The following is a 13,282-nucleotide window of genomic DNA, read 5'->3' as shown; positions in this document are numbered from 1 at the left end:
TAACATACAACATTCGGGAAGCCACCTCTTTGAGACATCAGTCCTTTCTCTCAACAACTTTGTTCTACTACGGAGTGTATGGAACTGTGTGCCACAATTGTATGTCGGACGCAAGGCAAAGGTTCTAAAATGTTGTGTTAACATATCCCCCCCCCCCACCCATGGCCTATATGAAGGGCTTTGATATTTCTTTATGGCTGTGTCTCAGCTAATGCTTTGAATTCTTCAAAGTGTGCAAAACTTTAGATTTGGCCCTCAGAAGATACACCCAAGTATACTGTCAGAAATCATCAATAAATGTAAGAATATGCATTGCTTTCTTGATGGAAAGATGAGGAAGAAGCCCCATGAGCTCACTATGGAACAAATCTACAGGAGAGGATGCTCTGTGAGTCTTGCGGGTTTTAAACGTTTCTCTTGGATGTTTTCCAAGGACACACCCTTCACAAACTCCTTTGGAGAAAGTGATATTTAGCAATCCTTCCACCATCTCATGCTCGCTTAGTTGCTACATATAACTGTAATTTAAGTGACCAAACCTCTCATATCAAATCCTACTACTATCATTATCATGTTAGCAATAAGGAGGATTCAGATTCAATAAATTCAGAAAATGTATACAGTCTAGCTCCATTGTTTACCTCACCAGTTCCAATTTTGGAGCAAATATGTAGGTCATATATGTTCACTACATCTAGAGTGAATTCCACTCTCTTTTCGGTGCCAGAATGAATGATCTGATAGACTGAAAGCAAGTTTACCGAATTTTTTGGAACATGAAGCACATCTTCAAAGCTTCCATGTAAAAGTTCCACTCTACCTTTTCTGGTGACCTCAATGGATGAGTCATATCCCATGAGGATGGGAGGTCCTTTGCATGCATCCAAAGAGGAATAGACTTCCTTTGCAGCAGCCATATGATGTGATGCACCAGAATCTATAATCCATGCATCAGGGGAAGAGTTAATTACAACTAAAGCATCAAAACTATTACCTTTCCCGTGTGGTAGATCCTCAGTTTTATTCTTGGCACCCTGAGGGATGTGGTCACCAAGGTTGTGGTTCTGAAGGATTTCTACCATTCGGACAATTTGTTTCTTCATGCAAGAGGATTACAGATGGAATCCTCGATGATAGTAGGTGCATTTTTCTCCTTTCTTCCTTTCTCATTTTTGGAGCCGGAGGAGCAAGGAAAATTTTAAGGATGGAAAATTTTCTTGAAGTTTCAAACATTGGCGAATCTCACTAATCCCTAATATGCAAATTATAAATGTTTATTGATATATTTGTAAAATTAATCAAATTTATAATTATTTTATATATAGTCTCTCTATAATGTTGGCGATTTTTAAGGTAAAATAATTTTATATTCTAAAATTTGGGCGAATCGTCTTTTATAAAATTGGAAATTGGCGAATCTTTTTTTTGGAAAAATCATGGAAAATTAGCCCACTGGGCGAACATTAGCCCCTAAAATTTTCCATGCGGAGGAGTCATTGAAGGGCTTGGTGTACCCTTCCTTCTTTGGATGGGAATGCACTTTTCCCTTGCCTTTTTGCTATTGATTTTTCTGATTTGAATTAGATCTATGATTTTTATTATGGCTGCCATCATGCAGAGCAAGTTCATGCACTTTTGGAGGTTTGATTTTCCCCATGCCAATGAGTTTATCTTGCTCAAAAGTGAGGGACTCCATGAACTCTTTGAGAGAAGGCATAGTGTAGGATTTACTTGTTGCGACCCTCACTAAATGAAATGTATACACAAAGATGGAGTATTTTAGTCCGTGCTTTGACATAATAGAGGTAACATGGCAAATTTCCTCCTTGGATTTGTCAACTCCATAACCCTTGAGTTGTAGCAATAGATCACTATATTTGGTGAAGAAGTCTCGAATTCTGTCATAGTTCCGTGAATCCAGTGAGAGAAACTCCAATTTGAGCAGATGTCATCTCATCTCACCCTATTTCCCATAGAGTTCTTCAACCTTTTTCCAAATCTCATTGGGAGTACTACAAGCAGATAGAGGAAACTACAACTCTAGGAAGATGCACATGCATATGGATCCATGGGCCTCATCCATGCGGTTGAGGTACTTGAATTTCTCTATGGAAAAAGTGGGTTCCACTTTTGTAGCCATGCTAATCCTGTACAATCCTTTTTGATGCAAGTGTCAAGCCATTTGGTCCTTCCATTCATGATAGTTGTACGATGTTAGGTTTGAGGCTTTGGGAAGCTCCATTTTTTTTTATCTTCAATCTCCAAGCTATAATTCCTGTTAAATAAAGTATTGGTGTGCCTTTTATCTCACAACCTGTGGGCTCTGATACCATGTAAATGTGTTAGAAAACCTGCATAGATGAATCTATCTATTAAAGGTTGAACACACAGCCTTGCAAAGCAAAAACACTAAAGAAAATCGAAACAACAAAAAGAATTATTGATTCAGAAAATAGGCTACAATGCTCATGATATAGCATTACTGGGTGAAGATCCCAAGGTAATGTGCCATAGTGGTGATCAATGAGAGGAATTGATAGCTACAGCAAGTTCTCGAGAGAACTAGACATTTGCGGAGTGAAAGGAGGAGCAAATCAGGGAGTAAATCATGCAAAAAGGATTTGTTATGAAACCAACTCAGAAAAAGGTAGAAAAGATAGATGAACACCTTACAATTTAGTCTCTTCAAGGGGGAAACCTCCTTTACATTACATAAATGAACAATTGTTTGATTATACAAATGACAAAACCTCATTTCTATATATAGGAGTCTAAGGGGTCACAATATAACCAAGACGACCTAACAATAATAATATGAAAACACAAAAATAACAATAGAGGGCTTCTATCAGGCACAATAATAACAATATGGGGACAATAGGGGCACAAAAATATTAATAATGGGTACGAGTACAATAGTAATCGGGTAATCATTAGTATTATAGGGAACTAACATGCCCCTCTCCTTCAAAAAGATTGTTGTCCTCAATGCTTGAGTAGTTATGTATGCTTTTGTATAAAATTCTCATCTCTCCATGTGGAATCTTCAGTAGATAAGTTCTTCCACTTATGAGAAACTTTGAAATTGATTGATTTCGTAGCTGTCGAGTGCTTGTTTCTATGACTTCTTCCGGTTCCAATATATTTTTTCCTTCCTCGTCATGTTCTGGCAATATTGTTCGAACTGGGAGCTTGTCGCCTATAACCTTCTTTAAACATGAAACATGGAAAACTGGGTGCACTCGAGAAGCTGCAACAAGCTCCAATTTATATGCCATAGTACCAATCTTTTGCAACACCTTGTATGGACCATAATACTTTGGTGATAATTCAATATCCTTCTTAGCTTGCTCAAGGTATATATGTTTATATGGTTGCAGCTGTAGGAATACCCAGTCACATATATCAAAACTTATTTGGCTGCAATGTTGATTTGCTTGTTGTTTCATTCTATTTTGCGCCAACACGAGGTTATCCTTTAAGAGTTGGAGAACTTGTTGTTGATGCTCGATGTGATGTTCCACTGCTTGAACTTTATAATTTTCTCTTCAATATGATGTGATAGAGGGTGGCTGATATCCATGAAGTGCCATAAATGGAGCCATTTCTATTACAATATGGTAGGAGGTGTTATACCACCATTCAGCCAGAGGCAATCATTTGACCAATTGTGTCTGTTTATCAGATACAAAGAAAAGAAGATAGCCTTCCAAACATTTGTTTACTATCTTAGCTTGCCCATCAAATTGAGGAAGATAGGATGAGCTATGAGCTCACTGAGTACCAAGACAATAAAATAATTATGTCCAAAAATTTCCATGTAGCTTTTGAATTATTTCCATAAATGCAGTAGAAATTGTATTGGCTTTAAATGGATGTGATAATGCATAAAAGTGTGCATACTTCGTAAGTCTGTCAACTACCACCATGATGGCACTCTGTCCCTTAAACTTGGGTAAACCCATGATAAAATCAATTGAAAACTCCTCCCAACGTTGGCTTGTAATGAATAAAGGTTGTAATAGACCCGGGGTCTTAATTGTTTTAACTTTATTTTGTTGGAAAACCAAACATTCTGCCACAAAATTTTGAATATCTGATTTAAGGCCATCCAAAAAAAAATCCTTCTTAACCTTGTGATAAGTTTTTAAAAATCCTGAGTGCCCTCCTAAGGAAGAAGTGTGCAATTCCATTAGAATACTTTGTTTGAGTTGGGAATTCTTACAGAGGTATAAGTGATCTTTGTACCATAACAAATCATCTTTCCAGTTAAATGTATCAGATGTAATGGAATCTTGTTGTAACTTTCGAATAAGTGCCCACACTTCTTCGTCATTCTTCCATTCCTCGTTTCATTTATCCAATCTGGTTGGATAATAGAAATGGTGCACAAAAATGCTTTCACATCCTCATCCTTTCTTGAGAGTGCATCTGCCACAACATTTTGCTTCCCTTTTTTGTAGATGATTTCAAAGTCATAACCCAACATATTTATGACCCATTTTTGTTACTCTTCAGAGGATAATTTTTGTTCTAAAAATTATTTAAGGCTATCATGATCCATTTTTACCTTGAAGTGTCTTCCCATTAGGTAGGGTCGCCATTTCTTAAGTGCATGTAGTATTTCCAACATTTCCTTCTCATAAATAGCTTTGGGTAAAAACTTTCCCTTGATTAGACAACTTTCGAAAGCAATGGGTCTTTCAACTTGCATTAAAACAACATCAATTTCATTTCCTGAAGCATCACATGCCACAATAAATGTTTTTGTCAAGTCTAGTGTAGCTAAGACCGATGCTTGGAACATTGTCTCTTTAAGATGTTCGAAGGCCTTTGTTGCTTCTGGAGTCCATGAAAATGCATCTTGCTTCAGTAATGTTGTTAGAGGTGTTGTTATTCTCCCATAATTCTTAACAAACTTGCTATAATACCCTGTCAACCCGACAAATCCTCACAGACGCTTTATGGATGTGGGGATTTTCCATTCCTTAATGGCTTTAATTTTGCTAGGTTCTACCTTGACTCCTTCATGAGATACAATATGACCCAGATATTCCTCCTCTTGTACTCTAAATAAACATTTGGATATTTTTGCATATAATTGTTTCTCCTCCAAAAGTTGTAGCACCATGTCAACATGTTCATCATGATCCTTCCAAGACTTTATGTAGATTAGTATATCATCAAAAAATAATAACATAAATTTTCTAAGGAAGGGTTTGAAAATGGAATTCATCAAACCTTGAAATGTAGAAGGTGCATTGGTAAGGCCAAAAGGCATGACCAAAAGTTCATAATGACCCTCATGAGTTCTAAATGTTGTTTTCGGAATTTATTCAGTCTTCATTTTGATTTGATGATATCATGAACGAAGATTCAACTTGGTCAAGTAAATTGATCCATGCAATTCATCCAATAATTCATCAATGGCAGGAATGGGAAACTTATCTTTAATAGTGAGTTTGTTGAGATCCCTATAATTCGGACCCATGCGTTATGATCCATCCTTCTTGTACACCAATACTACTGTAGCAGAGAAAGAACTTTGACTAAGTTGAATTATACCAGCTTCTAGCATTTCTGCAACCATACGTTCAATTTCACTCTTTTGGGCATAGGAATATCTGTACGACGTGATGTTTGGAGGAACAAATCCTGGAATCAAATGAATAACATGATTATGATCACGAATAGGTGGGAGACTTTTGGGAGTCTCAAATACCTTGGAATGATTGTCCAAGATTTTTTGGAGATCTAGAGAAATAGATGATTTCGATGTGGAAACATCTAGTGAACATAATTGTGCAATTACACCTTGTTGTTCCTTTTTTAGAAGTTTTGTCATACTGTTAGAGCTGATTATCTTTCTCGGTTTCCCTGTAGTACCCCATAATTAAACTTCCTTTCCTTTCGCAGAAAATTTCGTGAAAAGTTCTTGAAAACTAAAAGTTATTGTACCCAAGGATTGTAGCCATTGGACTCCTAGTACAACATCAACACCTCCCATTGGAATGGAAATCATTGGGCTATTCAATACATATTATCCCATGGATAGATTGATATTATGGCACTTTCCAGAGCAATATATTGTTCCTCCACTTGCAACCATCACTTGACACTCTGCTGCTGGATATAGGAAGCAATTCAATTTGTTTACTATCTTACAATGAATAAAATTATGGGTACTTCCTGAATCAATCAACACTATTACCTTTTTCTTCATGATATGTCCTTCTATCTTGATAGTTTGAGGAGTGGTAATTCCAGCAAATGCATTACAATATATGTTCAGATTCATTACTTCTTTATCTAGGGTTTGTTCCTTGAGTATATCTTCTTCTTTTTACATTTCTTGTTCCTTTTCTTCCTCCTCTTCACAATTTATGTAGAATAATTTCTTGTCAGCACACATATGACTTTTAGTGTTTTTTCTGTCACAACTGTAACAAATCCCTTTTGCTCCTTTTTCTTCCAATCATTGTGGTGTCAACCTTATAGGTTGTGGAGGGCTAGGGGCAACAACACTTCCATATTTATAGTTGTGAGTGGTAGGCTTCCTCGTTGCCATAATTTTGCTTTCCATTTTTCTTGCTAACTGGAATGAGGTTCCCAAAGGCGAAGCTCATGTTGGATATTATCCTTTAAATTCCCTATGAACACATCAATCCTATTCTCCTCTAGAATATCTTTTACCCTTATATTCAATTTTTGGAAGTCCTCAATGTGATCCATCATTGAGCCATTTTGTTTGAGACTTATTAATTGCCTAAAGGAAGTGTTGCTTCTTGTATCCTCATAATGTGCTGTCATTTCTTCTATAAAAATTGCCCAAGTGGCAATTTGTTTACGAGAGCAAATCCATTGGTACCATACAAACTTATTTGGTTCTAAATATAAAGTTGCAATATGTACCTTTTCTGTGTTTTGCACATTATGGAGATCGAAAAATTGCTCCATCTGTAGTATCCATGTTGCGTGATCCTTCGCATCAAACTTCCTCATATTGATTTTTGTAATATGGTGGTTCCTCAATCCAACGTTAGAGTCTATGAAATCATGATTAACCTTTATTTTGTTCTCATCATGAGTTTCCTTCACTACCCTTTCACCATTAGTAAGCATTTCTTGTAGAAACTTCGTCAAATCTGTCTTCAAATCTTCCATGCTTGTCTTCAAATCTATCTTCAAATCATCCATCTTAGCTTCCATATCATTCATCTTAGCGTCTACATATTTCTTTAAACCATCCATCTTAGATTTTGTTATTTTTTGTGTGAGTGACATTTGTTGCACTTGGTCTCGTAATTTTGATATATCATGTTGCATTTCTTCCACTTCTTCATGATTCATGCTAGAGCTTTTAAGTTGCTTACTAGGTGTTTGCATTTTCTTTCCTTGGGGCATCAATTATCGATAATAATTCTTGACTATGCCCCTTGAATTTCGTCAAACTAATTTTTCGAATCAAGCTTATACAAAAAGTTAAAAAATCTACACACCTTTTTTCACTTTGTAGGAGGTTGATATTGCATCTGATGTATCTCTGTAATTTCGGATCTTCTAGTTCTGAAATTGTGACATGCAGTAGCCCTCAGTGTCCTCTTTCCAATGCCACCAATCTGATCGAACTTAGATTCTCCAAGAAAGAGTTATGCACAATCTCCCAAGATGACTTGATTATATACCTTTTTAGAAGAGCGAACTTGTATTAAGCGGTACGTGTCACTGTTTTGACCTTAGGATCTGCAAAATATACACACAAAACTACAGTCCGTCCTCTTTCTGTAATTTATGACGAAATTTCAATCTGATGCTCAAAAAAAAAGTTATGACTATTTTCCCCAGGTCACCTATTTGGAATTTAATTCGGGAGTCTACAAAAAGGCCAACTTCCCGAGATCATATCTTCACAAATATAGCGTGAAAAGTTCTGAGTTTCAGAGCTGAGGTTTAGAATGATTTCAACCCAAATGGGATTTTATTTTAGCATCTGAAACGTCACAGGTAAAAGTTATAGTGCAAATGCCACAATGACATGTTTAGAGCAGCAAAACCCTAAAATCCAAAGCTCTCATACCAAACGTTATGAAACCAGCTCACAAAAAGATAGACAAGATAGGTGAACACCTTAGAATTCAGCCTCTTCGAGGGGGCAACCTCCTTTACATTATATAAATGAACAATTCTTTGATGATACAAATGACAAAACCTCCTTTCTATATATAAGATTCTAAGGGGTCACAATATAACCAAGCCGTCCTAACAATAATAATATAAAGACACAAAAATAACAATAGAGGTATTCTATGGGGCACATTAATAACAATATGGGGACAATAGCGACACAACAATACTAATAAGGGGTACAACTATAATAGTAATGGGGTAATCACTAGTATTATAGGGACCTAACAGCGTCTTGCATGTAGTCCAATGCATGCATGGACAACCAAAGGTTGTAATTTGGTGAAGATTCCAATGTTGAAGCCAATGCTCTAAATGTTTGCATGTGCCAGTAATGAAAACCCTAGATGTATAATACCTCCAACAAAAACAACACTTATCAAGAAAAGAAACGTCATAAAACAACAATAGTAACATGTGTACTATTTTTTATTATGATATTTTAAGAATTCAATATTTATCTCTGATTTTTCGACATAAAAAGAGAAGCACTCTTCACTCATTAATGTTATGTAAGTCTTTTATCTGGTATGTCCTTTGCTTTATTCAGGGAATCTAATATTTTATTGTCTTCAAAAATTCTTCAGAGCTGACTTGGTGTTCACTTCATTAAGCATTATCGAACATATGTAGAGATGCATAAGCTTAGTTTGCGAAAATTCACTGTACCAAAAATTACACAATAACCTCCTTAGCCACACTGCCCACAAGTGGGTGATATCAGATACAGAGATTTTGTTCGGCGGTGCCTACCGATCCAACATAGTGTTTTTTTTTTCCTTCTTCTAGAATCTAGTAAGAATAACTCAAAAAATTAGGTAACAAGTGGGTGATATCAGATACAGAGATTTTGTTTTGGCCGTGCCTACCGATCCAACATAGTGTTTTTTTTTTTTTCCTTCTTCTAGAATCTAGTAAGAATAACTCAAAAAATTAGGTAATCAAAATGTTTGAATAGTTTTTATGATAAAAATAGGTTTCAGCAATATTAAAAACTTTTGGAAAACGCAAAATCCTGAAATCCTTAAATTTGACTGCAGCTATAACCAAGATTTTAAAAAATAATTAAAAAAAAATTCATAATCTTAAGGGAATTTCTAAATTATTTTGTGGGTTTTTTCAGACCAGGGGATTTTGTTTTATACAAAGCTAGTGTACAACTCGTTTTGGCGTATGGCTGAAAATGATTTCCTCTCTGGCCATGATTGACGGCTTCTTGAAGTATCTGAGCATTGCAATACATGAAAAACTACCTTCGCTGATTTCATGGCACCCTCTCAGGGTTCTTCACACCTGTAAACTCTGTACAATTATAAGGTTTAAACGCTGCAAGCTTTCCGAGCTCGTGTACAGCTTCTATGACATGCTCCATCCTTGCAACCATTTCGATTATAAGCGATGCAGACGCGGCCAATGGAAGTGCCTCGGTAAATTCTACCCCATATCTATCTTTCATGGAATGACAACCGGAGGCTGACAAAGTACGCTTTCTTTCATTGTCTATGTCCTGTGTTCTAGCCGTGGTATCCAATTCTTCTGAGGACACTTCATCTTGTTCAGAAATGAGGTTATGCTGGACATCCTGGAATATCTCTATAGGTTGACGATCCAGGTCTTGTTCAGTTTGAGCATTGAGATTTATGGTCTTCGCAGTCGAAATACATTGATCTGTACAACAGAATGGCTGGATGTTGTGGAACTGTCTTGAGCGAAGACAGAATGCCGTACTGAGTTCTTGTACAGCATCGTGCAGGCTCTCCATCAGGATCTGCGAGGGAGGGCATTGCTCCATGCATCTTATGCTCTCTGCTAGCCGTCGCAATACATGGGCTACCTGGAAGCCCACTTTGGTGAATGGTTTCTCGGTCGCCGCTATGGTAAAGTGAGATGCCTGAAGCATAAACGGGGATGGGACGTTGTTAAAGCCTTGACTCAAAATGGATAATGTTGATTCGATAAACAATATTTGAGGGCTCACCTGAATCTCTGAGCGGAGACATCCATGGAGGCCAACAACAGAGTATGCCATGTGACGAAGTGTCCCTCCCACTTTAACATATTGTTTCCAGGGATGATGGAATGTGAATTTACCATGTCTCGGCTCCCAACTAGCAAAAGTTGCCTGAAAAATCAGCAACCAATGTATTGACAGTTTGGATCAGAAATATTCCCATTTCCTGTTAGCAAGTGACCAGAAATTCGACCTATAGCTACTGGCAACAGGATCTGTTTATTGAAAGGCCAAATAAAGTGAGATTATATATACCAGGGATTCTTCGCTGGCCTTAGAATCTAAGACATCTCTGTATCCCTGGCGGATTTGGTCTTCTGCGATTTCTCCTTGCTGTAGGACGTCGGGGTCCTTCAAATAGTGGAGCACGCATCCTGTGTCCATGCATTATGTGACAGAATATTATATATAGTATTACTGGCAAATGAACTAGCTAACATCATTTTTGTGATCCCGTAATTTATGTACCTTCTATGGACTTTGATAAGCCTTCGATCTTACGAATAATGGACTTGTGAAGATCTTCGCCTGCCCATATTGGAGAAACCATTAAACTTATGATGAGGCAAATGGCGAATCCAAGGGCTATCGTAGCAAGTCGTTGGTATGCAATATGAAAACTGTTGTCAAAGCGGAATCCTGAGACCGCTACCATATTGAAGGTGAGGAGGAAAATCAGGACGCCATAATCGTATTTGCGTTTTATGTTTGGTAGAAAGCGAAGATATGTTGCGCCTGCGCCTGTACAAGGCAAAGGGAATTGCAGTTAGATTATCAGATATCGTTTTCAACTCTCCTTTCGCCCTGTTTTATACTGATCAGGCACAATATGGACATTAACCCTATAGAGGCAGAACGTCGCAAACATTGAAAGCAACCCGATCCCACACAAAAATGGAGCTAAATGCTTCGAACGATAGCTCTACAATGCACCGGATGCACAACATCGAGAAAATGATGTAAGACAGAGGGAATGTGTGGCTAGCCAACTCCGACTAAGGTCATTTGGTTTCAAGAATTTATATGTAAAATCAACAACTCGCTTTAAGTAGGCTTCCGTAAGCTTCTCTCTCAGTTGGAAGGCAAGATTGAAAAGAAATTGAAGATACTGATACCAAATCAGCCTACAGTTTTACTTGCCCAAACCATTACAATCTGGCAAATAATATATTTTCTCAAGCTAGAGCCATTACAATCAACCAAATAAGCTTTCCCCACCTACCCCTAATAACCCCAATTAACAACAACGTATATCCATACCTCAAACACTTTCACTCATCACTGCCTCGAGTATCTATCGTATATCAAGAACCTATGTCCACAGCTTTGCCCATTATAAAATGATCTATAATTTCGAATTCTTAAAAAAATAAAATAGCCACAACGCGAAGCAGTAAAATAGGGCTAAATTATAATGAATTCCATGAAAACTGCATTGAAATATCGGCTTACCTAAAACAAAGCATCCAATGCAGGTGACGACGCCCTCCCCTAGAACGTCGAAGATATCTGCAATGAACCTTACAATTACACCAAAAGTGCCTGCTAGCAATGTGCCGATTGCTCTATTCAAGCCCTTACTCAAAGTAGCACCTGCAAGTTACAATGACGCAATATGGGGTAAGAAGCCATAAAGCCTCTGTCAAAACATTTATCCCCAAAGCTAATGCAAATTGTACAGACTGATTGCATTGTCATCCTGAGAACAAATGTAATTGTCTAAACTGATCTTGAACATTAAGAAACAATCCAAATTACCTGCGGTAAATTCAAAAACCACCACAACAGTCATGATAGCCCAGATGGCATTATCACCGACTTTATGAAATAATTTATCCGTTAGATAGAACAGAGATACTACTGATAATGCAAGCCCGACTTTGATTGCATGTATAATTGTCCGTGGATCATCCTTGCCCAACTGCAAAAAATCCCTCGAGAATTTCCTTAAAATGAGCTTCAGTGTCGGGATTTTGTTCAAACTTCTAAACACATTCCATCTTTCAGAATATTCAGTTGCACAGTTCTGTGGTCTCTTCATTGCAATGTCGATGTTGCAGTGAGCCGACCTTTGATCCGCCATTGACAAACCGGAAACAACAAACTTTCAGATAACAATACTTGTTATTCTGACACTGTATATCTGTGTAGAGTACGTTACAAAGGCTTGCAATAGCAGGTAAACTATAGGACTCCTAGGATTCTACTCCGAAGCGTGTTGAATTTGTCCGAATATGGCGCATGTCTTCTTATATGCGCATGGATTCATCTGTACCAGGCATTAAATATTCTATATTCTCTATAGTGGGTAATTAGCTGATTGCATCAAATAAAAAGTTAAAAAATTAAGTCACAAGTTATTGAGAAAGAAGTGCCCCATATGGATCATCTAAAGGGCGATGTTTCCAAGCTCTGCGAAAAAGGACTTTTGCACAGATGGGCATCCCGGATATGTCTCCTGCTTTAACACGGATATCGTGATCAGATTCGAATAGTGACGTGCGGCACTGTTTTTGTGGTGATGACGGGAGGAGGTCGGCGGTAGGACTAGAAAATGGGTAAAGCGACGCGGACTGTTGTGCCCTAATCCGGAAAAATATGTGAACTAATATATTATCTGTCCATGCATTTTCAGACTTTCTTTTTGAATATTTAACCGGAAATGTAGGTGAACAAAAATAGTATTAGTCAATAATATTTCAGACTTGCTTTTTGAATACTTAAGCAGTAACGCAACTCTAAGTGAAATGCAAAATTAGTGAATTGTGGCCCCAAAAGCGATTTTTAAAATCAGATATGCATATGTTTTTGTGTGGAGGGTGTTTTATGTCTTAGTACCAAGGAGATACACAAAAGTATTCTTGTTTCGATATGTATTTAAAAGTATATAAAAATAATAATAGATAGTTTTAATTAAAAATTAGTAAAATAAATTTAAAATAAGAGTAATAAAGTTGATGAATTTAAATTATTATATTATAATTTATTTTTATTAATAAAATTATAAATAATTTGTTTAAAACAATTCATAATACATATATAGTGTTAAAAGAAATAATGTTAATATTTTAAAATTTCATATTGAAT

At 36.9% G+C, this 13,282-nt stretch overlaps 1 protein-coding gene across 1 annotated transcript; it reads right to left on the bottom strand.

The window, feature by feature from the left end:
• Nucleotides 1-9,448: 9,448 nt before the first annotated feature.
• Nucleotides 9,449-12,278, bottom strand: LOC149237155 (aluminum-activated malate transporter 14-like). Its single transcript, XM_089369174.1, has 6 exons — nucleotides 11,954-12,278; nucleotides 11,648-11,788; nucleotides 10,664-10,936; nucleotides 10,451-10,569; nucleotides 10,163-10,306; nucleotides 9,449-10,075 (listed from the first exon to the last, which is right to left on the bottom strand). The coding sequence occupies exons 1-6, from the start codon at nucleotides 12,276-12,278 to the stop codon at nucleotides 9,449-9,451; spliced, it is 1,629 nt and encodes a 542-aa protein (XP_089225300.1).
• Between the last annotated feature and the right edge of the window lie 1,004 nt (nucleotides 12,279-13,282).

This window comes from Pinus tabuliformis, chromosome 8, assembly GCF_031772625.1.
Source record: "Pinus tabuliformis cultivar Carrire ecotype Pingquan chromosome 8, CPIR1, whole genome shotgun sequence".
Taxonomy (NCBI): Eukaryota; Viridiplantae; Streptophyta; class Pinopsida; order Pinales; family Pinaceae; genus Pinus; species Pinus tabuliformis.
This window is presented reverse-complemented; position numbering and strand designations above follow the sequence as displayed.